This window comes from Arvicanthis niloticus, chromosome 14 (assembly GCF_011762505.2).
Source record: "Arvicanthis niloticus isolate mArvNil1 chromosome 14, mArvNil1.pat.X, whole genome shotgun sequence".
NCBI lineage: Eukaryota > Metazoa > Chordata > Mammalia > Rodentia > Muridae > Arvicanthis > Arvicanthis niloticus.
Window position 1 is genome coordinate 65,848,479 of NC_047671.1, and position 27,390 is coordinate 65,875,868.

At 44.4% G+C, this 27,390-nt stretch overlaps 1 protein-coding gene and 1 long non-coding RNA gene across 4 annotated transcripts in view; one reads left to right on the forward strand and one right to left on the reverse strand.

Moving 5' to 3' along the window:
• The window catches only part of Dsg2 (desmoglein 2), a 43,594-nt gene extending 23,993 nt beyond the window's left edge, over positions 1-19,601 (reverse strand). The window contains exons 1-3 of the mRNA XM_034518227.2: positions 19,245-19,601; positions 5,286-5,321; positions 3,830-3,964 (exon numbers count right to left, since the gene is read on the reverse strand). Coding sequence (XP_034374118.2) covers positions 3,830-3,964; positions 5,286-5,321; positions 19,245-19,586 — 513 coding nt within the window. The 5' untranslated portion in view covers positions 19,587-19,601. The remainder of the gene's footprint in view (positions 1-3,829; positions 3,965-5,285; positions 5,322-19,244) is intronic.
• LOC143434368 (uncharacterized) overlaps positions 19,548-27,390 on the forward strand; it is a 35,782-nt gene continuing 27,939 nt past the window's right edge. For 2 of the 3 annotated variants that reach the window (XR_013103831.1, XR_013103832.1), the window contains exon 1: positions 19,548-19,742. This is a non-coding gene — a long non-coding RNA (uncharacterized LOC143434368). The remainder of the gene's footprint in view (positions 19,743-27,390) is intronic. The other variant, XR_013103830.1, reaches the window with a different exon arrangement.

The following is a 27,390-nucleotide window of genomic DNA, read 5'->3' on the forward strand; positions in this document are numbered from 1 at the left end:
CTCCACTCAGCCTCTTTTTTCTCCATAAGTGATCTTCCTATTCCTACCCACGTTTGCATTAACTGTGTGTCTTCCCTGTGTGCCTCCCCAGGCTTCTCAATCTCTGTCATCTGCTGTCACACATCACTGAAGACATCGGTCTCTACCTTCCCATCCAGCTCTCCATCCTGAAACCTCAGGATTAATGACACGTTCTTCCCACGGTTTCCCAGCATACACCAGGGGTGGGGGTGGGGCTTTTTCTGTGAGAGTATTACTTTTAGGGGGTGAGTTTGAAAAGTGGGATAGCTTCCTTCAATATTTTGCTTTCTGTGTAAAGTATTTTTATAGGTATATTTTATATAGAGGGATGGGGAGGGAGAGTTTGTGTATGTGAGTGCAGAGGCATCAGAGGGAGGCGTCAGGTCTCCTGGAGATATGGTTACAGGCAGTTGTGAGCCATGTGAGGTGCTGGGAACCAAACTCAGGCCCTCTAAAAGAACAGCATGTGCACTTCCTGAAGTGAGCCACTGTAGGACAGTGAAAGGCAGCCCAGCTTCTGGTAGAGCACAGGCTGGAAATTGCCAGAGACCCCAGGTGACTCTACAGGATGGCATGTGTTTCACCAGGCTCCAGGCTCCAGGCTCCAGGCTCCAGGCTCCTGATACGAGGCTCAGCCCTTCATAGATTTGGGTCTTTCAATCACGTAGGACAATGCCCCTCCACAGGTAGAGGGCATGACTACAGGCCACAGAGCCTCAAGACAGATCTCCATATTAATGAGATACCTAAAGGCTAGAGGGGTATAACCAATTAAACATTCCTTCTCAGACCTTCCTCCTTGCAAAAGGTATTTAACCTCAGACCAGCTCTGAGAAAAGGGGGTACAGCTCTCACCTACATTCCGCCATGACGATAAACATCTTGAGATCACGGACTGTTTCTCACCCTGGGGAACAGTGGAGCAGGCCTTGTCTACAGAGCCACTCTCTAATCTCCCGCAGAAGACCTCTCTGTGTTCCCAGCCATGTAGACCTCCAACCCAAACAAGCCAAGCGAGAAACAGCGACCAAGCCAAGAACTCTCATCCCAGCCGGACACAGCCAGAACTTCCCCTCTCCCCTTCAGCCCCAGGCTAATCTAGCCCATATGCCTCCCCTTCTCCACTTCATTCTCAGCCCTTCTGTGGTCCTCCAGTGGTGCCTACGAGCCCAAGAGCCTGAGAACCATATGAGCTAGCTTCGGCTCCCCTTGGGACCTCAGTCTGCGCCCCCTCGCCCTTGAGTGGGGTCTAGCGGCTCCACACATCCCGGGGTGGGGAGAGCACAGACAACTTCCTGTGTCTCTGCCTTTCGGAGCAGCGGCCCGCCCTTGGGGGGTGGGCAGACACAGGAACCACATTTTAACCCAGCAAGCCACCTCTCCAGCCCCTTGCTTTTTGTGAAAATTTTACTTTTAACGACTCATGTAATTAAAATGAACAAGAACAGCAAACACTTGTTAAACTTTTAAGGGTTTGTTTGATGAAAACCTATTGAAAGAACTGATGACCGAGATAGCAAAGCCAAGACAGTGGCAAGCAAAGCCCAACAAAGACGGCCCGTTGCTTGTACACACACGGCAAGCTGAAGCTACAGTTAAAGTCTAGATTTTAGAAGGTTTTTCATAAACAGTTTGGTTGGGGCTGGAGAGATGGCTCAGTGGTTAAGGGCACTGACTGCCCTTCTAGAGGACCTGGGATGGGGTCCCAGCACCCACATGGTGGCTCGAAGGTGTCTGTAACTCCAGTTCCAGGGGGTCCAATGCCCTCTTTTAGCTTCCATGGGCACCTGCATGCATGTGGTAAACACACACTCATGTGGGAAAACACACATACACATAAAATAAAAGTGAAAGACAGTGGTTATGTTTAAAACTAAAAACGACATGGTGCTAGTTAAAGAGAACTATTGTCTTTGATTCTATAGCTGTAGTTCCCTTATAGAAGCCCTTCACATATACGAGTGGAAAGTTGAAGATCAACCTTGGATGCAGGTGAGTAGACATTTACATGATGTTTACCGAACACCCCCGCACATGCAGGGCACAGGCAGCCCTGAGCCCGTCTATGCTAATGAGGGAAGCAGACAACAAGCTAGCAGTGTTTGGCCAATGCCTAGCAGTCAAATATGCTGTAAGCCAAATTCACACAGGATAAAGGGTCAGAGAGAAAAGAGAATGGAGGGGAGGTGGTACTTGAGCAGAGATGTGATGATGTCATGCACCCAAATCCCCTGGGGAACAGACTCCAGGAGGAGGGGACTGTAGCCAGTATAGAGGGTACAGAGAAATAGGAGGTGGGAATCCAGGACAGAGAGAGGCCAAGGCCAGCAGCCCCCCCCCCCCCCCCCCGAGCTTCCACAGACCACGCTGCTCTCGCTAATTGCAGAGAAAGGGCTTCGTGTGGGTGAGGATTTGGCAAGAGTGAAATCAGGAAGACAGGTGAGAGGCGATGACATGGATTTGAGCATGGGGACTGAAGAGAAGAGACATGGATGTTTGTTCTGTATTTCATGGTAAAATAGATAGTAATTGTTGGAGGGTTTTTTTTTCTTTCTAACTTTCCATTGTGGATAGGAGCAGGGTCCATGAGTTCCGTGCTTCCTGAGGAGCTCAGGACTGTTTATGGTTGTTGGAGGAGACAGTGTCTTCTAACGGTGTAGTCACTGTGGACAGTGTAGGAAGAGGGAGCCAGAAGGTGGCGGGGAGGGAAACAATAAACATTATAGATATGTGTAAAGCTGTTAAAATCTAAAGAATGTTTAGGAAGATGCCAAGCCCGATGACCTGAGTTCAGTCCCCGGAACACACACGGCAGAGGGAGAGACATTCTCACGGTTGTTCTCTGACCTCCACATGAGTGTGAGGGTTTCCCACTAAACCAATGTGAAAATAATAAGTAAACACAGTGGAAAGAAAGAAAGGGAAAAAGAAAGAAAGAGAGAAGGAAGGAAGGAAGGAAGGAAGGAAGGAAGGAAGGAAGGAAAACCTAGGCCTGTTCTTCTCAACCTCTCAAATGCTGTGGCCCTTTAACACAGTTCCTCATGTTGCGATGACCCCCAACCATAAAATTATTTCATTGCTAATTCCCAGCTGTAAGTTTGTTACTGTTATAAATCATAATGTAAATATCTGTGTTTCTTCTTGTCTCAGGCCACGCCCATGAAAGGATCGAGCAAGAATCCCATACTACTACTGACCTAGATGGAATTACAGAGCTAGTCACAGAAATGGTCAGGATATAAAGAACACTTTTAAGTAGACCAACTGGTGGGGTTGCGGATCCAGGTTTGTACAGCTAACCCCACTAAGGGATTTGGAACACTCCATGCTGGTACTGCATGAACTTTATTTGAAAACTGGAGTCATCCTGGAGGAGAAGAGAACTGTGAGCCACTGACTCTAGAGGACATGCACACAGGGCTGTCCCAAGCCTAGGAGGATGCATGTCACAGTCACACTTTCTTAGACCCCAGTCTGCCTGTTTTTAATGATATTACCCTCTTTTAAATATTGTAAGTTTTTTTTTTTTTTTTTTTTTTACTATTAGACTAAGATTGACCCAATATCAGATTCCTCAAGTTGTAGCTGAATCAAATCCTAAAATCATGTATTATTGATGCTGTGTCTTCTGCATTGTTAAAAGGTAAGTTCTGGTCATTTTCAAATGCATCCTGAATATTCTAAAACTTGCTATGTACATCACCTGATTCTCCTTATATTGGAAAGTGGACCTAGTAATTTTCATATGCCACAGCCTCAGCCACCTGGCCAACACACACACCATACCATAGTCTTCTGTAACTGTTACCTTGGCAATTGGGTTCTTTCTGGAAAGGTCTTCCCCCTCCCGAAGAGCCACAGGGGCAGTGATCCAGGCCCTCTTCTGACGCACCAAGTGAGTGCGCTTGGGAAACAGTTTGCCTTCACTTCTTGTGTTGAAGACCTGTTAACAGAATTACCTTTAGTTATCACATACCTTGGTGAGACATTCTGTAATTTCCTAAACTTAAACATAGTACACACATTAAGGTATTAGTTAAAATAAACCTGATTTAAAAAAAAAAACAAAATAGCGCAAAACAAGATACATTTTGAAACTTTTAATACATTTATTTAGTTTTTATTTTTTGTGCATTACTACAAGGGTGTCAGATCTCCTGGAACTGGAGTTACAAGCAGTTGTGAGCTGCCATGTGGGTATAGGGACTGAGCCTGGGTCCTCTGAAAGAACAGCCAGTGCTCTTAACCAGAGCTGTCTCTTCAGTCTCCGATGCTTCAAAGTTTTTTAAACTTTACTTTTACAAAAGAAATGTATGTATTCCACTAAACTCCACAGGCACACAAGGAACGGCCTCCCAGCTGTTAAAGTGGCAGCTCTCCATAGAACAGGCTTCCAAAGTGAGGCTGTCAAAAGGCAGACAAACACCCTAGTCTCTCACAAGCTAGAGACAATGCCAGTCAAGGGCTTCCCTTTCTCACTAGCTGACGACTGAGATTCACTTTCTGTGATGACTTTTGGGTTAAAAATATACACCTGTGGGTTCTAGGATTTACTCTTCTGAAACTGCTGATACAAATTAGAGCCTTCCAGGCAAGGTCGTGCATGCTGGGATCCCAGAAATGGCTCTGTGCGGCTGGTTCCTCTACTCTTCTACTTGCATTGTTACACTAAGTAAGCGTGTGTTTTATTTTAGGATATTTACATTGTTATTTGTTTCTATATGTTTTTTCTTAATATAATGTGATTATAATTAAAACATTTTATCAATTACAAATTTTCATGTACTATATTTTGATTATATTTTCCCCTCCCTCCCTCTTACTCTCTCTCTGACTCACTCTCATGCTAAGAAACAGATGATTAAAACTTACAATGTAAAGCTGTAGAAGTCCTATCCCTTACTAATTCCTCGTTAATAGCTCAGGGAAAACCTTCCACGATCTCCAAGTTCATACTCATGGGTAAAGAGCTTTCAGTTCACTATGTTGGCCAGGTTGGCCTCCAACTGATAGAGACCCACCTGCCAGTGCCTCCTGCGTAACAGGACCAAAGAAATGTGAGTACCAAGTCTGCAAGGCATTGATTGATTGATTTATAAATAAAATATGTACTGAGCATTTTTTGGTGTGTGTTCCTCTGTGCTTGTTTGAATGGGAAGGTCCAGCTTTAAGGCAGTGTAGATTTCCAACTGAGTAAGGCACAGTTAATCTGTTCACCAGAAAACTACGGCACTGGGTTCCCCAAGTCCCTCTTAGGTCCTCACCTCTAAGTGAAGTCCATGTCCAAAGTCCAAGCAGACCTGTAAAACAAAATTGTAGACATTAAAAATAAGAGTGACTATCATCAGGCTTTGGGAAAAAAAAAACGAGTTGTAATGTTCTCCCTGGCGGTCCAAAAACCAGATTCAGAGGACAGAATCTATCTCCTTCTTTGGTCCACAAAGCCTCCTTCAGAGAACAATTAGTAATTAATATATATGTGTATTAATATATACACATACGTATGTATAATGTATATATGTATATACACACATACATACTCATGCATATACATATGTACACATGCATATACATATATACAATGTATATATGTGTGTGTATATACACATATGTATGGGATGGCGTATACATGCATATATATATATATATAGAAGGGCATGCATGTGCCACAGGATGCAGAGCCTAAGAGACTCTTTCCACCATGTGGGACCTGGGGATTGATCTCAGGTTGTCAGACGTGATAGCAAGTGCTTTTACCTGCTGAGCCATCTTGCTGCCCTGAGAACTAGTATTTTAACAAACAAACAACTCTGTGAATGGGGCTCAGGGGTAAAGGCACGTGCTGTGCAAACCTGACCACTCTGAAACCCTGTGCTGTAGTGCAAATCTGTAATGGCAGCACTCCTGCAGGGAGATGGGAGGCAGCATCGGGTAGTCACCCAGAAGCTGGGTGCTGGCCTGTCACCTAAAACATAAGAGAAACTGCCTCAGCAAGTGAGGACTGACTCCCAAAATTTGTCCTGACACTCATATGCAAAATGAATAAACAAAAATTAAAAACAAAGTCCTTTGCCTCTTGACACCTTAGACCTCCTCCAGCTATTTCCTCCCCACCCTGTGGGTTATCTCATGCTCACAGGGGCCTGGGTATCTTTCCTCAGGGTTGTGCAAACATGTGCTCCATTCAGACTACAAACTACAGTCACTGTAGCTCTGTCTCCCCCTCACGATACCCCCACCATCAGCATCTCGAGCTTCCAAACCCGGGAGTCATGCTGACTTCTGATCGAGTATGACATACTGGACATGAGTCATACTGGACAATGATGTCATGTGTTTGTCTGAGACCATATCTTCAGTCCTCCCTCCTCTTTCCTCAGGCAACACATGTCCTGAGGACTTTTCTAACTTAACCACCAACTGTTTACTTTGGTTGCCACTCTTGCTCGCCCACAATCATCATCTCTGAGAATGCCGGTCATTTGGCTAACCTTCCGTCATTGTTTCCTAAGGCAAACTAAACATGTTCATTCTGTGTGCATTGGCTAACCAAACAGACTTGGGTTGTTCACACCCCAGAAGATGCACCGTCTCTGTGCCTGCTACCACTGAGTTCTACAGCTTTGCAACTCTCTACCGCTAACTCCAAACTGGAAGTAGTTTGCATGGATTGTCTTCACTTTTCCATTTATTATGAATTCACTGTAATATGTCCTCAGCCTGAATTTCGGCAGCCTTGTTTGCTTTTTCCACATTAGGAAACACAGACCACAGAGTCCATGTGATGTGGAAACAACCTTTCTCTGAACATTTATGCTGACAGCATCTACATTGCCTTCAAGGCTTCCCTGTGGAGTCTTCTCTCTCTGTGGATAATTACCCTTCCCATCCACCTTTTTTTGCTTCTTGTCTCATCTAAAAGAAATTCAAGGTCAGTTGATATTGTAGCTCTAAGGTGAGCGTCTGGGCAGATAGAAAGCTATGGTTTGTATGAGATGTTTCTGGAATCTGAAAACTTGGTCTCCAGTTGGTGGCTATTTGGTCAGGATTAGGAGGTGTGGCCTTGGTGGAGGAAGGAGGTCAGTGGTTGGGGTGGGACTCAGACTTTGAGGTTTAGAAAGACAGATGCTATTGTGAGTTAGCTCTCTGAGCCTCCTGATTGAGGTTTGTGATGTGAGCTGTGAACTGAGCTGTTCTAGTTGCTGCCACCTGCTACCTCCACCTCCTGGATTCGAACCTTGAGTCCCAAGCGAATTCTCTTCTATAATGTGCCTTGATTATGATGTCTTTGCATATAGAAAAGTTAACTTATGGCAGCCTTAGACAATCATCTACTGCCTATGTTATCACTAGATACATTATTTCTTACGTTTTCTATATTACTTTAGACAAAATGTGCTCCATAACTTTATATTCTCAGTGACACAGTGACCATGTTGAGATAAGTTTCGCTGGTAGGAATTTTGTACAGGAAAGACTAGTGCCTTCATCCAAGATGTCTCAGAGTCACGTCAGCCTGGACAGTCTCGAATTGATACTTATTCTCTGCCTCCTACCAATCAATCTCTCTTTGATAATTATATGGCCTATTTATCATTTCCATGTTTAAAAAATATTCATTTTTCTTTGTGCATGCACTGCATGTGTGCGTGTGTGCGTGTGTATGGTGTATGTATGCACATGCTCCAGTGCAGATGCCTGGAAGCCAGAAGAAGGGGTCAGAGTCCCTTGGAGTTGGAGTTAGAGGGGGTGCTGGAAACTGAACCCAGAGCAGCAAGTACTCTTCCCGTCTTGGGTCATCTCTTCAGTCTCCCATTTTTACTCTTGTCTAGAATCTTATTGGCCCTAGCAAAAAGGCATACTTACATGTCACTGTCACTATATTATTCTGACCAAGTTGCATATATTTTACTAGATAAAAGGAAGTGATGTATTACCCAACTCATGTGAGCATTTTTAGTGACTTACTGAAATCTGTTTCCCTAGACAATTTCCTAGAAATACAAATTAGATAGAAGCAAGACATACCCAAGTTTGGGAACAGACATCTCATGGGTGAGCAGCTATGACTCACTGTTCTTAGAAGGAACTTAATGACAGATGATGTCACATGCAATGCCTGCATGAAAAGTCAGCTTCTATGTATTTAGTCAAACTAAGATTTTTAGATGAACCAGAAAAATCCTTTAAGAGCTTCCTCACTCCATAAAAGTTTAAACATTTCTACTGCAGGATTTTGTGCCTCGTGTAAAAATTGTCCTTCCTGGTAAGGAGCAAAAAGCCAAAACCAATCAACCAAAACAAAACATTTAGCAGCAAGGAAGGCCAAATAGCACTGAAAAAAAAATGCAAACAATATCCTTGTTGTTCTCATTTAATAGAAAGGGTTTTCTGTTTTGAAGCTATTTTGTGACCAGGGACTCTGGAAGACTGGGTTTAGCTGGCTGACCACTTCTCCTGGCCGACAGGTTCTCTGAAATCTTCTTGCTCCACTGCAGGTGACCTTGAACTTCCTTCTGAGGGCCTACGATTCCACCGTGAGTTGACATCTCAGACTAGTATCTTCTACTGAACAGAGGTACGGGAAGTAATCTCAGTGCTGTCTCACCTTCATTGCATGGTGGTGGTGTGATACTTCCACAGAGATGTCTACAGAGGGTGAGAATCTATCACCTAGGAGACAAACCTCTGGGAGGGCCTGTGAGTTTCTAGACTGGGTAATTAGGGTGGGATAATCTACCCTAGGCAGTGTTTTATTTGTTGTGGTCCCTGACTGACTAAAAGAATGGAGATGAGCTCCAGCATCACCCCTCCACCTCCTGCCAGCCAGCAAATGCAACATGTCGCCAACATCCTCATTCTCCTGCCTCCAGGACCTCCGCACTGGGGATTGGGGGGGGGGGAGGGGGCGGACTGTACTCTCAGACTGTGACTCTCAGTCAGCCTACTGTTCTCCTAGGGGTGTGTGTGTGTGTGTGTGTTTGTTGCTAACAATGAGAAAAGTAACTCCTATTAACTTACAAGATCATTCTAGAACATGCTCACTCCATCTGTCTAAACATGAAAAAATGCTCCAAAATTCTTTGTTTCTCCTTTGGATTATATAGAAGGCCAAATTAAGCATCAGACTGAGGGTCCTTGGCTCTGCTCAAATCCATCCGTGAAATGGGTTCAACTTTCGATAAGTTAATAAGTAAATAAGACGAGATGCAATGGAGGCACTGGATGCCACTTGTTTGTTTCTTCTGGTCACATGTCCTCATTTCCTGCCTCTATCTACAGAACTGGAGATCTGGCTCCTGCATAGATCTGAAGAAGGTTTGGAAGGGTTTCTCTGGTTATAGAGTCTTACATGGCTGGCAAAGGTTGAGTCTTGGTGATGTCAGGAGTCCCATGGTTTTGAAGCACTTCTCTGATAATTTTGATGTGGACCAGATTTATACTGGAATTTAACATGTCACTCAGTCTTCTTAAGGTTTTTTTTTTTTTTTTTTTTTTTAATGGAGGGAGGTTAGTCTTTGTATTTCTTACTTTATAGGTAAATGCTACAACTTAGTTAAAAAAATCTCAACTTTGAGGCCAGTGAGATGGCTCAGTGGGTAAAAATATTTGTTGTGCAAGCCTGCTGACTTGAATTCCATACCTGGAACCATGTAAAAGAGGAAGGAGAAAACTCACTTCATAAAGTGGTTTGCTGACTTCCACATGGGCCATTGCATGTGTGCTCGCCTATAATAATAATCATAATAATAAGAAGTTCTTCCAGACATGGTGGCACATGCCTTTTACTCCAGCGCTCTGGAGGTTGAGGGAAGTGTATCTGTGAGTCTGGGGCCAGCCTGCTATATATAGTGAGTTCTAGGACAGCCACAGCTACACAGTGAGGCCCTGTATTAGTAAGTAAAAAAAAAAAAATTAAATAAATGAACAATCTAGCTTCAAACTTCAACTTATAAAAGACCCAGATGTGTACATGGCCCTCAACAGCTGGCTTAAGTGTATAGTTGGAGTCTTCACGGCTGCTAATTTTGAGAAAATCCTCAGTAGCGGAAGAAAGCAGGACTCTGAACTCTGCTTTCACGTTTATGAGCTCTGCATTTGAACCCAGTAAATACCTGACGGGTGAGCAGCAAAGTATATGATTGCCATAACCTCTGCCTGCTCTTCAGATAACAGGTTAGTCTCAAAGTACCGACGATGACTTCTGCTGAATCACCCACTAAAGTTGGCTCCAACCGGAAGGAAGGCTTCTGCCTGGTGCCATTTTACAGACTCAAAATTTTGAAACATGAATTGAGCCATGCTGTGTTACATCTAACCTGCCCCCATCCTATCCTATCCTGTCCTGTCCTGTCCTGTCCTGTCCTGTCCTGTCCTGTCCTATCCTATCCTATCCTATCCTATCCTAACCTATCCTATCCTATCCTATCCTATCCTATCCTAACCTATCCTATCCTATCCTATCCTATCCTATCCTATCCTATCCTATCCTATCCTGCAAGGAAATTTTATTTCCTAAGAAGTTCTTTGTCATTATGCCAGTTCCTCAATAGACAAACCAAAATCTTAAAAAGTCAAGATTAATTTTTATTCATAGTTGATGTTATTAGCACCCCTAAATCATTCTCTAAGAAGCATCTCAGTGGCTAACAGAGGCTGTCCTTCATAGTGCTTCATCTTTTCTACCTCAGTTTTCATCATATGAGCAGTGCTTAACATGTGAACAGTGCCTATCACATGTTGGTGGAACCAGAATTACAGTGGAAATGGTTTGGCCCCACCTGATCATTTTCTGTTCAATAGGTCTGGAGTGGGGCCCAGGAAGATGTATTTCTATTCACTTTCTAGGTAATATCTATGCTCCATGTCCTCCAAGGTCAGTTTCAAAGGCACTGCCTAAAAATCCCAGGGTAGCAAGGGGAAGAGAAAAGATGACAGCCTGGGCCTGGGCAATTCCATAAGCCAGATAATGAACCCTTTGATGCAGACTGCTGTGTGCAGACATGACTTCTACATGATGAAATTTAAACACTGGAGTTATACAGGAAGGTTTTCACCTTCTAAGTGCCAATTATGTGCCATAGATTGCCTCAGAAATTGTGTGTATATGTGTGAGTGGGCCTCTCTCTCTCTGTGTGCGTGCGCGCGCGCGCATGCGCGCACGCGCGCACACACACACACACACACACACACACACACACACACACACACACACAGAGGCCAGAAGAAGGTGTCAGATCCCTTCAAACTGGAGCTACAGACAGTTGTGAGCTGCCCCATGTGGGTGCTGGCAACCCAACTCTGATCCTCTTCAAAAGCAGTGAACACTCTTGACTGCTGAGCCCTCCCTCCAGCCCCAAGACTGCGTTACACTGATCCTGGACATTTATCAGTAAAAATAAATAAATAAATAAATAAATAAATAAATAAATAAATAAATATCGTTTTATTGCCACATTTCTCTAAAGGTAGCCACAAATGCCTTTAAAATCAGGCAAGCCAGAAGTTAAAGTGTATATGTGCTCCGTTTTATTTGACATTTAAGAATCATGTGCAATTTCCTTTTTTTTTTTTGATTTTTAATTGCAGCATAATTATCCTTGAAAATTACACTTAAAAATAAATTTAGAAAACTGGCTAATCTTTTTCACTGGGGTTTAAGAATGCAGCCTTGTCTACCACCCCCCCCCCCACTAGATGGCACTGGTCGGCTAGGAAGACTCCAGGAAGCACAGGAAAGTGATCAAAAATTGTCTCCAGAAAAGTGGACTGGCAATATGGAATGGTTCGTCAGGTTGCCTGAACACGTTTGCTGGATTCTAGCCATGAAATCAGGTAAATTTCTTGTACATTACGTTGCAGCACCAAGCACTGGCCTATGTGCGCTGGTAGACATTGAAAGCTCTTTATGCAGCTCCACGTATTGGCATGCGAAGGGTGTTATACAAACAAGTGCTCTTGCCAGCACTACTGTAAGCTCCATGATCATGGGAGAGTGTGAGTGCACCCAAAGACTGCTTTGCACACACATAATTCAGGACTGTGAAATGTGCAGGGATCAAGTACTTCCTATTCAGTCTATCTGGGCACTGTGTTTAGCACCCCTCCCCCCATATTAGCACACAAAGCAAGGGGGGGGGTGTCATGTGCTATTTTATAATATGTGGATGATCTCACTCTGTCCCACTTTCCTCCTGGTCCCAGCCCCTTCTTGCTTGTTCCCCCCTTCCCTCTATACTGCCCCAGCCCCTGCGTTTACAACAGACACACTTGCCACCACTCTCCCTTCTTGTTTTGCTTAGGCCTTTTCACTCCCTCTTATAGCCCTGCTTATAAAAACTTTTGTGTTCCACACAAATATTATTTAAGATTCCATGTGTGAGAGGAGACATGTGATTTCATTGGATGTTGGTCTATTTTGCTTACCGTACATAATTATTTCCAGTTTTTTTTTTCCCCCACAAATTCTCCAGTGCAATTCAGATTGCGTTGCTGGCTTCTCAAACACAGAAAGAGATAAGCTCATTTGGAAGGACACTTTCTGTGTCCAAGGAATTCACTGAGTTTCTATGCATATGCAATAAGGATGTCACTCTAGTGACTGTCAGAGCTTAGCTAGGAGATAATAAGGAAGTTTTTATTCCTCCCAAGAGAGACAGGTCCTGATCTCTGTATCCATGAGATTATTATTTACATAACCATACCGACAGTGTTGTAGTTTATAAGTTAGGCATAGAAAGAGATGCATAACAGCTATAATAGGAACAATCACAATGATATATGACCATGAAAGTTATTTAAATTTTATGAATTGTTTATACCTTGAACTTATGATGGTTTTTCTACCATTACTGACCATGACTAACCAGTAAGAACTATGGGGGAACCGGGCGGTGGTGGCGCACGCCTTTAATCCCAGCACTTGGGAGGCAGAGGCAGGTGGATTTCTGAGTTTGAGGCCAGCCTGGTCTACAGAGTGAGTTCCAGGACAGCCAGGGCTACACAGAGAAACCCTGTCTCGAAACCCCCCCCCCCAAAAAAAAAGAACTATGGGGGAAAGTGCACACTACAGAGGGAGAGAGTCTTAATTGTGTGAAAAGCATCTGCAGAGGCAGAAGGCACTCCCTGCTGGGAGGGAGAAGGTGTCAATGGGCATGGCTTTGGAGAAGGCACAGAAGACAGGAGAAAGGAGGAAAGCCACAGATCAAAAGGCACAGAGATTCAGACAAAGTGGGAAGGACCTTCGCTTATCATGAGGGAGCTTTAGAATGGGGGAATCTGCTACTGTGTTTCTGAAGGATTTTCTGGTATTACAAAAGAGGCAGGAGACAGTTTGAAAATTAAAGGAATAAGCCAGGAGAAATGTAAGGAGAGGAGGGCAGTCCTAAGAAAATCAAAATGGACAGATAGGTGGAGGGCCATCTTTTGGCAGTGCCATTGGCATGGGGATGGCACGAGGAGGCAGAGGAGGACTAAGGCTTAAGGGCAAGTGTCTGGATGGCTGAGGTTTTCAGACTGCAGCTATGTTAAGCTAAGATGCTGGGAAACCGATTAGGGAACAACAAACAGCTAGGGTGCCAGGTCAGTGATATCCAGCCTGGCCACCGGGTGGCTTCCCAACCTTCTTGCTCATGATTCTGGGGTCTGTACCCTCTCAGCTGCTGCCACCTACTCCCTTCCCAGAATTAACCTGTTTGCTGAAAAAAAAAAGGGAGGGGTGATGGGTGGAACCCACTGGAACCAAGACTCACAATAAATCATTCCTTCTGTCCGTTGCTTCTGTCCGCATGCTGTTCACAGCATGAAGCTAAGCAATGTGCCTCCCCAAACTACCACTTGTCAAGGAGCCGTTTGGTCTCTTCTATTAGTTTGGAGGCCAAAGACTTCCATCCTATCCATCCTTCTGCTTCACATCCTAGTTAAGGCAATGAGGACTCTTTAAAGGTCCTTCAAAGGACCTTCAGGCCTGAGCATAGTCCTCTCCACCTAGACCTCTTCCTCTTCCTGCCATTTCATCAACTTATCATTATTCTCCTGTTGTGTCTGGGACACCCAGGGCTGGCATAGTTGCTCCTTCTGTACTGTGTCAATCTCTACTCTTCTGTGTCCCCAGTGGAAAGCTAGTCATTCCATTTTGCCATTACAAGACTGTAAGCATCCTGTGGGCAGGATATGTCTGCCTTTGCTACAGACTCCTTGTGTCAAGCACACTGCGTAGCACTAAGTGGTTATACATGGCTAGTTTTATTTTCTTATAGGCATTTCTTATCATGACTGTGATATACATCCTGGCACTCCAACTTCCTGCATACTAATTATCAAACTTACCTATATATAAAAAAGCTCAATTAGTTTTAAAGTAAAAATGTTTAATGTCATACAAGGTATATTTCTGAAATGTAAGCATGAACTAAGTAAGGACAGGGAGATGTCTTTCATCATCGACAGAGCATATGGTTAAAAAGTGCTTCAAGGTAGCTAAGCTTTGTGGCACCCATGGAGAAAAAGCTGTGTTAATGGGAGGCTAAAATACATCTAAAGCTCGTTTGTGGTTCTAGGTTTGGGGAATGGAGCGCTGGCTCAGGGGTTAAGAACACTTCTGTTCTTGCAGAGGACCTGGATTTGGTTCCTAGAGCACAGCGTGGTGCTTCACAGGTGTCTGTAATTCTAGACCCAGAGCACCCATCGCCCTCTTCTGGCCTCTGTGAGTACTGCATGCATGCAGTATGCTTACAATACAGGCAGGCACAACACTTGCACACAAAATAAATAAATCTTTAGATGCCAATTTTTAATAGAATTTGACTGTTTTAAAAAGTATTAATTCAGAGGCCAGAAAGAGCTCAGTAGCTCAGGTATTTGGTGCCAATCCCGGTGTTTTGAGTTTGATCCCTGGAACACGCACTGTACAAGGAGAGAAAGCTTGAAGTGGTTCTCTGACCTTCACATGCACACTGTGGTGTACATGTTTACACATACAAAAAATACACATAAATAAATAAAACTATTTTGAAGAAAAATGTAAAAGTATCAATCCAGATATGGCTACTTAATTAATTAATTAATTTACAGACAGGGTCTAGCTATGTAGTTCAGGTTCATCTGGAATTTACAATTCAGGATAGCCTAGAACTCAAGACCCTATTTCCTTGGTCTCCCACGTACTGTGACTGTGGGTGTACACCTCTATGCCTGGCTCTATGTGTTTCCCCCATGTAGACATGGATGCACTTTCAACTGATTTGGAAAATGTAGACCACTAATCTCATTCTTACACTAGGGTCAACTGGAGTTTCTGTAAAAACACCTTTTCACCTCAGCCTTGAAAACTTGAGTTTGGCTTCAGAATCCCTCACCATAAGGGAGAATTTAGACTGACAGACTCATTTTTCAGGTAAAGTACTTTGACTTAAATTTACAGCCCACTTGTTACACTGTATCCCCTAAGAGGAGCTGTTGAAAGGTAATGATTCAGAAGCAAAGTTATTGGAAACAAGGGTCTCTGCAGATTCAGCCAAGCCTAGCTGAGGCTGGACCTTACTCAGTGTAACTGGTGTCCTCGAAAAGCAGGACACAGACACACAGAGGGGGATGACAGCCATAGGTGTCAAAAGAGAAGCTGCCACGTGAAGATGGGAGACTAGAGTGGCACACGTGCACAGGGTGCCAGGGACAGTCTCCCAGCTGTCAGATGCTGGAGAGAGGTATGGATGGATGCAGGGAGCAGGGCCCCACTGTCCAGCTATCCCAGCTCTAGAACTGGGAGATGGTAAAGAAACATCTATTAAATACATTACCTCAGGACTATAGGCTGAATTTCAATCAATAACATGAAGTTTGATTTTTATTTAAGGCAAAATTGAGGCATGATCTGAAAATTTCTCCTTCTCCTACCTTCCACAGATTCCTATCCTTAGAATGGCTTAAAATATATACAATGCATCGCATCACACGCCCAAGTATATTAGATATTCTGAGGTCGTTTTAGAGTTTAAGAACTAAAGGTGTTACAGTAACTTCACACTATTTTCACAGTATTGAAACACTAACTTAGTGTCTACTAAAGTCTATTAGTGGTATTTAAAATAAATGGTAGTTTGAAATACCAAATATATTAAAACATTGACCCATAATGTGACAATACCACGTGTCCTGCTAACATAGTCACACCGCCACAACTTAAGGAAATGGGAAATCTCAGGTAGAGAACAGTGGGAAGACGCACATATATATAAGTCCTCCCATTTGGGAATACGTGCGTGCATAAGTCCTTGCATTTAGGAATATATGTGTGTATAAGTCCCTGCATTTCTAGAAACTACCTGAACTCTGTCTGCTGCTAACTTTATGGTGAAGAGGTCCCAGATGAAGGATGCTTGAAACGGAAGAAGACTCTCAGGTTTTATTCAGAACACTTTTTGTCATTTTGACAGAGTTACATAAATGTAAGGGACACTAAACAGTTACTTTGTGGTGTGCTACGTAGGGGACAAGCCAAGACCACTAACAGCTCCTCAGCGGCACAGTACTTAACACGTGGGTTCGGCCACTCTCAGTGAGCACCCTTAACTGAAAGGTTTGGGACCCACAGGCTTCAGCAGTTTTACAAAACCAACATGTGCAGACTTTATTGACAAAGTGTCTCCAATCCAAAACTCCAGCCTGAATTCCTAACTTCATGGGCTCCACCATGCTCAAGAAGTTTAGGATCTGAGAGCACACACAGGAACACACACAGGCTACGATGGATGCACCACCTGTACTCATGACACTTGAAGGAGCCCATGTTTCCACTACTTTCCGTGCTGCACAGGGGTTTTGTCACAGTCAGTCATATTCAGCCTCTGGTGTTTAGTCTCTAGATTTGTGGATGGCCAGGGGTGAGATACAGACATTTGTCTTCTTATGCATTCCAGTCACAGTGCTCTCTAGACTGTGGCAGGGATACTGTGGCTCCTGTCCTGTGACCACAGGTAAGACACAGCTCCCTCAGTGGCTGGAACCGTGGCTTTGAAATTCCAACAGCTCAAATTGGTGTAGGTTTCCTCAACTCTTTTACTCTGTGTACAGTCAAACTATAATGTTCTGAAATAAATCTTTTTTAATGTGTGTTCCTGTGTGTGTGTGTGTGTGCGCGCGCGCGCGCACGCTCGCTTGCACTTGCTCACTCGTGCACATACATATGCACGCACGTGAGTTGGTGACTGTGTGTACACTTGTGCAGGTATGGAGGCAAGAAGTTAAATTCATGGACTGTTCCTTAGGCGCCACCCAATTTGCCTTCAGAGACAGGGTCCTAAGCCTGAAGCTTGCCAAGCAGGCTAGACCAGCCAGCCATCTAGCCCCAGGGACTCTTCCTGTCTCTGCCTCCTCAACACTGGGATTATAAGGGTGCACCTGCACGTGAGCAGTTTACGTGGGTTGTGGGAATCGACCTCAGGTCCTCCAGTCTGCAAGGTAAACATTTCAGCAGCTGAGTTCTCTAGTTCTAAAATTTTTTTTCTTCCCCTTCTGGAACAGGCTGCAGTAAATGCTGTTATATGGGGCTGAACTGACCAAACTGGCACAATTTACATTCCTTCCTGTGAAGGACCCACCATTTCCCATCCTTTACACAACACAAAGCACCGCCACAAACCTCTTAGGAACTGGGAGCAGAATGCTGAAATGCCTACTCTTTTCAGTAGGTCACCACACCCTTTCAGATTGTATCAGGAAAAGCACTATATAGATAGAGAACAGCCTAAGGACTCTGCTCCTTTTTAGAGGAATAGCCCATCACTGCCTAATTAAGTAAACACACGTAAAATGCTAAAACGGAAAGCCTAAACTCACCGTTCCTAGTCTATGAATTTGCTTGTTTGCTATATATGTGGAAATTAAATGGAGTTTCTCTTCTTACATAGAGAGAATTTATACTGAACCTTCTAGGGGAGCCAAGAGCTGTTGGCTTGGTATTCCCCTTAGCTAGGAAGCAGCAGGAGGAGGGGATGAAGTTAATCCTCAGGTCAAAAACAAAGCCCAAGATTATGTCATAGAAATATCTCATGAAAAATGACTTCAACATCACGGGCAAAGCAAAACCAAACAGCATTAAACAGGCTGGACCAGTGGCCTGGCCTGTAGTTCCTTACCAAGCTGACTTCGGAAAGCATGTAAATCTTTGGGTTGAATTTACTCATCTTTCTTCTGTGTTTCCTTTAAAAAAATTTATTGTTTTTCTCTACCCATACCACCCCATGCCAGGATTTCGGTCCCCATTTCTCTTCTCTTTCTCCTACCTTAACTCCTCTCTCTCTCTCTCTCTCTCTCTCTCTCTCTCTCTCTCTCTCTCTCTCTCTGTCTGTCTGTCTGTCTCTGTCTTTCTGTCTCTCTCTCATCTCTCAGTAGAGGGGATATACTTACCTTTTAAATTTCAATCATGATGTAAGAAAACAGGGTATCATTTTGTATCTAATCTCTCTGAACCGATTTATGAAGTCTCTGCGATATGATCCCACAATTTATCAAAACCCAGTTGGCAAATCTCAGTAAGTCACAACAGGCATTCCTGAATTATATGCAATTTCGTTAGCAAACAAACAAACACAGCCATTTAAAATCCGAGTAAAGCATAGAAACCAAACGTACGGAAAGAAATCTAGACCTTGGATCGGAACGTTGCCTCTAGTGTGGAAAACCCTTTCTTTTAAATAGACCATTCCTTTGATGATTCGATTTCCCTTCTAAATTATAAACAAATTTACATACGTTTATTTAAATACCGAGGAAGTACTAACAGCTCAGGAAGGTAACCAACGCATCTTAAAAGTAGAACTTTAAGCTCTGTAAACAATACTTTTCGAGCAGGCGTTTTTTAGTTGTCATTGTTCATTCTAGGAACTCGAGTCCTTCCTGGTTTCCCGGTTCACTGACTATCGGTAGCTACAGGAGCTGGAGGCTGCGGGAACTTTAGCGAACTTGCTAGAGGGTGCGCGTGGGGCTTCCCACTGCCTCCGTGTTTCTCAGAAGGCTCCGAACAAAGCCTCGGGCCCCTCGGAAGAGGGTTCCCTGCCCCGGGGCTCACCGCACCCACAGATCCCAATTAGGAAAGGTCATTGGGACCTGAGTGCCACGGTCATGCGGAGAGAGTGATTGAGCGCGCGCGGATTCCGCCCACCCTGCTCGCCCACCGTGGGGACAGCGGCGCCTTCCTGCCGGGGCGCGGGGGTCACTGCACTTACCACTGCTAGCAGCTGCAGCAGTAGCAGCAGGGCGCACCGGCCGCCCGGGCTCCGCGCCATCGCCTCGTTCCGCCGCGCCCTCGCCTCCGGGCCTCGCCGGCGCCCCGCGGATCCTCCTGGCCAGGTTCCCTCTCGGGGCCGCCCTTCTCCTCCTCTGCCCGGCCCGGGGTGCGGTTCCAGGTGTGGTCGGGTCCGAAAGGGTAGCCGTGGGCCCGGCCGCAGCCTGGATGGAGGAGGGGAATGCGCTCGCTCCACGGGGAGGTGCGAGGCAGTTCCCGCCCTCCGCACCTGGGGCCGGTGACGTCCTCCGCAGGGGACCTTGGGTGGCTGGCCCCGCCCCATCGTGTCCCTTCCTCCTTTGGGATCACCTCGACTGGAGAGCTTTTTAGTTACTGTCCAGACCCCAAGACAGAGAGAGGATCTAAGGAGCGAGACTCAGGGAGCCCGCGATCGCAAGGCTGCGGTGATAAAGGGCTGGCGTTGCGGGAATGAGCGCAGGTGACGACCTAAGGGCACTCGGGCCACGCGGCGTGGGGCCTGCTGTTGCTAGCGAGACCTCAATAGTGTCTCTTTTAAAGGCCTCTCCCCTCTTCTCTATGGCCCTTTGCAGCAGGTTTGCAACTTTTCTGGCTCAATGCGGAGCCAGTAGAAGACTCACAGCAGGGCAAAGAAACGGCAGGATTTGTCAGAGATCAAAGATCAGAGACACCCAAACATTGGATTACTGTACGAATAAAATTAGAAAATCTGTATGAATCTTTCTGCAGTGGCCAGCACCTAAGGACTCAGTGGTAGTTGTTGAAATTAAAACAATATTTTTGCGGGAGGAAGTGAGTAAACGTTAAATTGAACTCTGTTATTGTTGTTATTATTTAGACGTAGTTTCACTTGGTAACCAAGGCTGACCTCAGACTTGAGATCCTCCCGCGGCATTGCCTAGGTCTATGATGACAGGTGTGTTACCAGGCCTGGCTAAACGAAGTCTTGAAAAGTAGACACTGAATGTGGGTGTCCAGACACTGGAGTCAGCCCAGGTTGGAAAAATCCTTTGTTGCATGAAAAAAAGAAAAATATTATGGAAAACACTCAGGTACATTTTAACATATGTGAGTTAACATTAATTAGTATTAGTTATCTGCACAAATATATTTGAATGAACACATAGCATTTAAAGAAAGGTGTTTTCCATAATGGGGGTGGTCTTTGTAAGTTTTAATTTTCACATCCTATTAACATTTCTGCTTATTTCGGGTTGATATTACAGTAGAGGAAGACCCTCTGTGCCGTAGAGGGCTTACAGGAAACAGGCAAGACCAATTTATCACTAAATTTAGCTCGAGTAGCTGAGTTGTGTCTGAATTTCGAGCTGACACATTTTTATAATTCAGTACCATCATCATCTCTGATGTTGTTAACCCCTTCCTCCCTGCGTCAGAAAAGGCTCACTTTGAGCTGAGAAGCCTATCCTCTTGTTTAGAGTTTAGTCACTGGCAATCTTCCTCTCGTTTTTTACATGGTGGCTGGTTGGTAAATGAACTGGGGACTAGGTTTGGTTACCCATGCTGCTACTTGGTGTCCTCAGCAGTGGATGGAAGGACCCACTCTGCTCACTCCCACAGCTAATGCAGAGGGAAGATTGTCTTTTAGGTTTTATTCCTTCCCCTTGAACTAGATGTGGGTGCTAGCATAACCTATTGGTAATTCCCATTCCTTGCAATGCTGAAAGAACTCCTAATTCAAGCCAGCAGGATTTACCAAAGCGTGTTTGCAAACCTCCTCAGGAAGCTTTCTCTGTGTTCCGTCTAAAAGAGTGCTCTGGCCTTTGAGCCCTGAAGACACATATTTATGCTTCAGTATCAGGACTGCAGGAGCTGTTTTGTAATGAAGGTAATTGTAGCTTCCAGCGTAAGAAATAGCTAATAAGATTTTATTTCTGTTGAATTATTCACCAGCCTCTGGGGACCGTCAAAGTCAGCTCCAGGCAGTATTCCGTCTATAAGGCATCTGTCCCAGGACTTGAGCAAAGGTGTCAGTCTGTACCCTCTCCACATGATATCATCAAGTCTCATCCTCGTATAATTAATTTCCACTTTACCAACTCTAAGCATAAGGCTCAGCTGAAGGGACTTTCTGACAATCAGATAATTCATATCTGCCTTCGTTGCCCCTGATTCCCTTATGCTGGGATGAGGTCAAGCTTATTTAATAAATCTCTGCATATAAAACCAAACGTGGTCATTTCCAATGAAGCAGTAAAAATGGTTTTGCAATAAATGGAAATGTTGATAAGGTGTGAACATTTTACGTTCCGGGCTCTCTACCTAAAGTAGTTTAAGATTAGGATACATACATTTTTTTTTCTTTAGATGCCTACAACTCATTAGTTCAAAATATATTTTGTTCAAATAATTGTATTCAAATATATTAGAGTTGGGTTGGAGAAATGGCTCAGTGGTTAAGATTGTTTGTGGTTCCTGCAGAGGACTCGCCTCTCTTTTCCACCACCTGCATGCTGGATCACGACCATTTTTAATTCCAACTCCCAGGGGTCCATCTCACTCTTCTGAGCCCCCGCCTCCCATTTCACCGACAGACAAGGATTTCTCTGTCTTGATTCCACCTCTCTAGAGCAAGTGTGTTCATTTCTCACATGTCACGTGCATGCCATAGTGAATGGTGGCCTTGCCACTTGGCCACCCAAGCCGGACCCGAGGTATCATCCTTAAGGTCCTATTTTCAGGTCTTCCCATGTCCTCTGTGGTTGTAATCACAAGGAATCCCATGCCTTGCATGCAGTAGCAAGCCCTGTGATTTCATCTAGGTCGACTGCTGTACCCATTGCTCTGTCTCAATAATGTAAGTTCCATACATGCAAGGACCAGTTGATATTTGTAGTGGGCTCAGCCCTAGTCTCGGATTCATACTGCATGATTAATAAACATTTGTTGGAGCAAACCTACATACCAGAAGGAATTAATTATAAATGAAAAATGAGTATTATAGAGGAAAACGTTTTGAATATTCATTGTGAATGAGTTGATAGATCTAGTGAGAAAATGCTGGTCTGTGATGTGTGTTTCTTGTGTGTGTGTGTGTGTGTGTGTGTGTGAGAGAGAGAGAGAGAGAGAGAGAGAGAGAGAGAGAGAGAGAGAGAGAGAGAGACAGACAGACACACACACAGAGAGAGAGAGAGAGAGAGAGAGAGAGAGAGAGAGAGAGAGAGAGAGAATGCATTCACATGTATACGCATGTGATTTGTGTATGTGTGTTTCCTTAGTAACCCTGCAGCCAAACAGAGATAGCAGGTGTGAGTCAGGCTGTGGATCGTCCTGGCTGATGGTTAAGAGCTCTAAGTATCCAGTACGTCTATGGAACTGAGTGTGACTGGGAGGGGAGGGATCAGGTGAAGCTGGAAGAGTCCAGGAGCCAACCGAGAACAGAGTTCATCACCTGGAAGGTAGAGAAGTTAGACAGAATTGCCCCTCTTCCCAGTCCTGGTGAAGGAGCCATGTCCTGTGCACTGGAGGCCAAGGTGTGAGTGTCAGACATTGACAGCTGGATCCTGAAGCATCTGGATTCTCTAATTTGTTGGACAACAGCCAAATGCAGGTTAAAGAGTGAGAAGAAAACACAGGCTAAGGGAATACCTGCAATGGCAAGCTGGGCAGGTACTGTTGCCTTTCTGAGTTAGCGTCACAGAGTGGTAAAGCCATCAGGGTCCCTGTACCCTGGAGGCAGGCACAGCCCTGAGTACAGTTATTTGAGAAGAGTGATACAGCCTACCACAATGAGTCAGTGTCTCACTGGACAATTACCCACATGTTCTTCTGTGTGAGTCACTGCGTTACCTAGGACCCATGACTGTCGGTACAGAGTCCCTGAGCTTAGGTGGCTTAAGAAAATTGTTAACATTCGTCATGAAGTAGAGAAGAAATAGAAAAAGGTGCAACAACAACAACCAAAAAAGGCCAAGAGGGATTTGTGCAGTGGGGTGTGTGTGGAGGGGCCCGAGTCTACTCTTGGGTCAGAGTAGAGTTTCCACTATGATCAAAATGTGACCATGCTGTGTTGAGGTGTACACAGAAAGGGCCTGGGAAAACCTAGCAAGGTGTTGGAGCTCTCCTAGTCTGGCACTCCCTCGCACTGAGTCATACCGGAAAGCATTTGGCTGACCTTGACATCCACTGAGTGTTATGGGAGCATTCTATCATGTGGATCCATTGTCTCTGATCTGCCTGTGGCTCTGCCACCACAAATATGGCCCCTGTGCTCCACCTCAGAGCTTTTGTCCTCAGTGTCCCCGTACCCTTTGTGCAGTTCTGTGCAAAGTTTATTTCTTCATTCTTGACTTTCTTTGTTCTCATACTTTCTCTTCTCGATGAAGTCCTTCCCTGATCTATGGTTTGACAGTCATCACTGCCCCTCCTCATGCTGCCTGTGTCATATGTCTCCTTGGTCATCACATCCTAAGAGACTGTATGGAAAGGGGACTTGTAAAGAAGAGAGGAGGTGCAGGGGGACAGTCTAGGGGAAGGGTCGGGAGGGATGAGAGCCATTGAATGCATCCACAAAAATGAAAAATAACCAGCTTAATAAAAAATTAAGCAGGCCTACTCACTCAGTAAATATTAGGTAAATGTGCGGAAGGTGTGTGTGTGTGTGTGTGTGTAATAAGGACAAAGTAGGAACAAGTAGAAGTGTATCAGCTTCCTGGAGCTTATGGATAAGCTCTCCAAATGGGGGAGGGGTTGTGATTGAACCTAGTTCCCTTTGTCAAAATTCTCTGATGTTTCCATTTTTTCAAAGATGCCTATGGTACTGGAACGCTTAGAGGCCACCAGAGAGCGTCTCTGTGTCCTCCAAGTGTGACCCTTAATCGGTATTGCCCACTTAACAGGACTTAGTATCACCATGGAAACACATCTCTGAGTGTGCATATGAGTGTTTCCAGAAAGATTTCACTGAGGAAGGAAGCCTCACCCTGAATGTGAGCAGCACCTCTTTACAGGCTGGGGCCCTGGACTGAACTGTTACCTCCATTCCCCTCCTGGGGATGCTGTCTGGCCAGCTGCTTCACCTCCACATCTGCAGCAGTGCTTTTCCCACTGTGAGAGACCACGCTCTTATGCTGTGAGCCAAAACAAACTGTCCCTTAAGTTGTGTCAGTCAGATATTTTTCACAGCAAAGAGAATGGAAACCAATACCCAGGAGGAAAGAGTGAGAAAACAGGAACAATCTGGAAAAGCCCCCTTCCCTCTGGGGCCAAGCAGAACAGAATTTCATTACAGGAATACTAGGAAGATTGATCCACTCTTGGGGAATCTGCAGCCTTTATTTTGCCCTGGGATTGTTTATTGGAATTCTTAGAAAGATAAAGGCACCAGCCATGGTCAGGAATGACATGAGAAGAGGGTGTTCTTGACTGCTGACAGGAGCCTGGAATCCATCTGTGAAGTGACAGGGTGTGCAGGGTGTCCTGGGAAGCCAATTGCAGTGTTTACAGAAAGCACCAAACAGAAGCCACACTGACCGAAGGTGACTAATAGGCCCGTAGAAACAGAAAAAAACCCCAAGAGGACAGAAAAGACATTTCTTAGCTATTTCATTTACTTCATACAAACAAGTATAACAAAATCCAAAGTAATCAATCAACCGTCAACCACAAAAAATAAAGAACAAAAACAAGAAACCAAAACACTACAGCAGACATGCAGAATCTCAAAAGTAACCCACCCAAGGACTTAAAGAAATGCTTATTTTAATCCACTTTAAAGACAGTTTAAAAGTACGTAAAAATGAATATGATCGCTTAATAATTTTAATGCTATCTGAGTTCATATAATGATTTGTTGACACTGAAGTTCAGAAGTTGGTTAGAGACTTTGCTAAGATGTTTGGAGTGCAGCTAAGGTCATGCAACCCTGATGTTTCTTCTGGGAGTCTAACAATTCCAGGCTGTGTGACTTGTATGCTCCAGGTTTGAGCCTGGGGGCCGAAAACAAAAATGTCACTGGCTTGCATACTTGGGTGGAGGTAGGAGGTGGATTCCATCAAGAAAATGTGAGTGGATCCTCTGTGTGAGCTTGTCCTTGAGAGGCAGGAGCCCTGTGTTTCTACAGGGAAGACAGTAGAAGCCACCTCTGCAGAGGTCACATACACGAGCTGTTCTGACAGAAGCAATATTCTTGATTCCAGTTAGATATTGTGAATGGCAACTTATCCCGATTCAGTAAGCAAAAGTATTTGAAAAACCTCAGAGCAGGAAAGTAGTAATTTAGTCAAGTCCACTTCTGCAACAAACAAGGAATGTGACTGTAGAACCAGCCTTTCGTGTACCGTTAAGGAGACATCAGAATCTGTCCAGCATTTTAAGAGTGTTTATAAACATATTTGTTTGCTGCACTGTTATGGCTTTTTTTTTTTTTTTTTTTTTTTTTTTTTTTTTTTTTTTTTTTTTTTTGTGAGCTAGTTTGGTTTTCATCACCTCTACTTCTTTCTCAAGGTAGAGATTTTATTAAAAGGAAATACGTTCAAATGTAAAGCAACCAGTGAAAGAAAAATTTGATTCAGGGCCCAGAGATGGAGCTCAGTTGGTGGACTGTTGCCTAACATGCACAGAGCCCCAAGTTTGATCTCCAGAGCCACACAAGCCCAATGCCTTGGCGTGCACTTCAGTGGTAGAATCAGGGGACCAGAAGTTCAAGGTCATCCTTGCCTACAAAGTGAGGAGCTAGCTTGTGATACACGAAACCTTTCTAAAAAAATCTGATACAAAAGAAATAAATGGGCTAGCTTGCTCAATGATTTGCACTTGACGCTTACTATCCTGGGTGAGGATATTATGCTTATTTTTCAATACAAAATGCAACACTTACTCCAAACATGACTGAATCCCCTGAAATGTGCCCAGTCGTTTAGCTGCGTAATTGTCTGTTAATTTTCTGCATAATTTTCAATCCCACTACCACCACTCTGCCTCTCCTAACTTCGGCTGAAGCATTATCTAAGTGATGGCAGACCTTTGGAGCAAGTCCCAGCAGTCGCATGCAAATTCAGCCACAATAGACCTAAGCCCATCAGCAAAACCCTCTTGTGATTAATTTTCCAATAGTTATGTAGGAGGAAGAAAGTCTGCCATTGTTTTTTGTTTCTTAACATTGGGATTAGAACTGTCATCTAAATTAATTGATATCAAGTGAACAGGTCAGGCAGAGCAGTACTCCAGGGAAGCCTTGGAGTCGAACAGACTGAAATCCACTTGAGGCTGTTTGTGAAGGACTTCTCTGTGGTCACTAAGAGCAACGAGGGGGTGTTTCCATTGGTTAGCATTGTAACACAGTCAGCTTGTCTTAGATTTTCAATAGATGCTGTCTTGAGAACAAGATAAGGGTGTGTAACAGAAGACATAGTTGTCCTAGAATACACACCCTGGGATTTCACTTCATAATTTGGGTAAGACATCAAAAATGACCTGCTTATCCCGACAGAAGATAGTGAAGTCTTTATGTCCCAAACCCTGGCAGCATTTAGCCAATTGGTTAGAATGTGAGAGCTAAGTTACAGGTATTTATTTGTATAGTGGTGATCCTACACGGACAGATGTCAAATATATGCTTTTTTTTTTTTTTTTTTTTTTTTTTTTTGTTGTTGTTGTTGAAATACTCTACTATATAGATCTGGCTATCCTGAAACTCACTGTGTAGACTACATAGATCAGGCTTGTCTCCAACTCACAGAGATCACCTGTCTCTGCCTCCTGAGCGCTCAGATCAAAGGTATAGCCATCACTCCCAGCATAGGATTTTATTTTGAGGCAGGGTCTTTTGTAGCTCAGATTGGACTCAAATTCAATATGTATCTGAGGATGACCAGTTCTTAAATCAGCCATTGACCAGCAAGTTGTCCCTCATTCTTATTATGAAAACACACACACACACACACGCACACACACCACACACCACACCACACATACACACACACACACACACACACACAAACACACACACACACACACACACACACACACTCGTATCTGTGGCGGGGGTGGGTTCAGGGTGGTGCTTGGCTTTAATCTCAGTACTTGGGCAGCAGAGACAGGTGGAGCTCTATGACATCAACCTGGTCTACAGAGTGAGTTCCAGGACA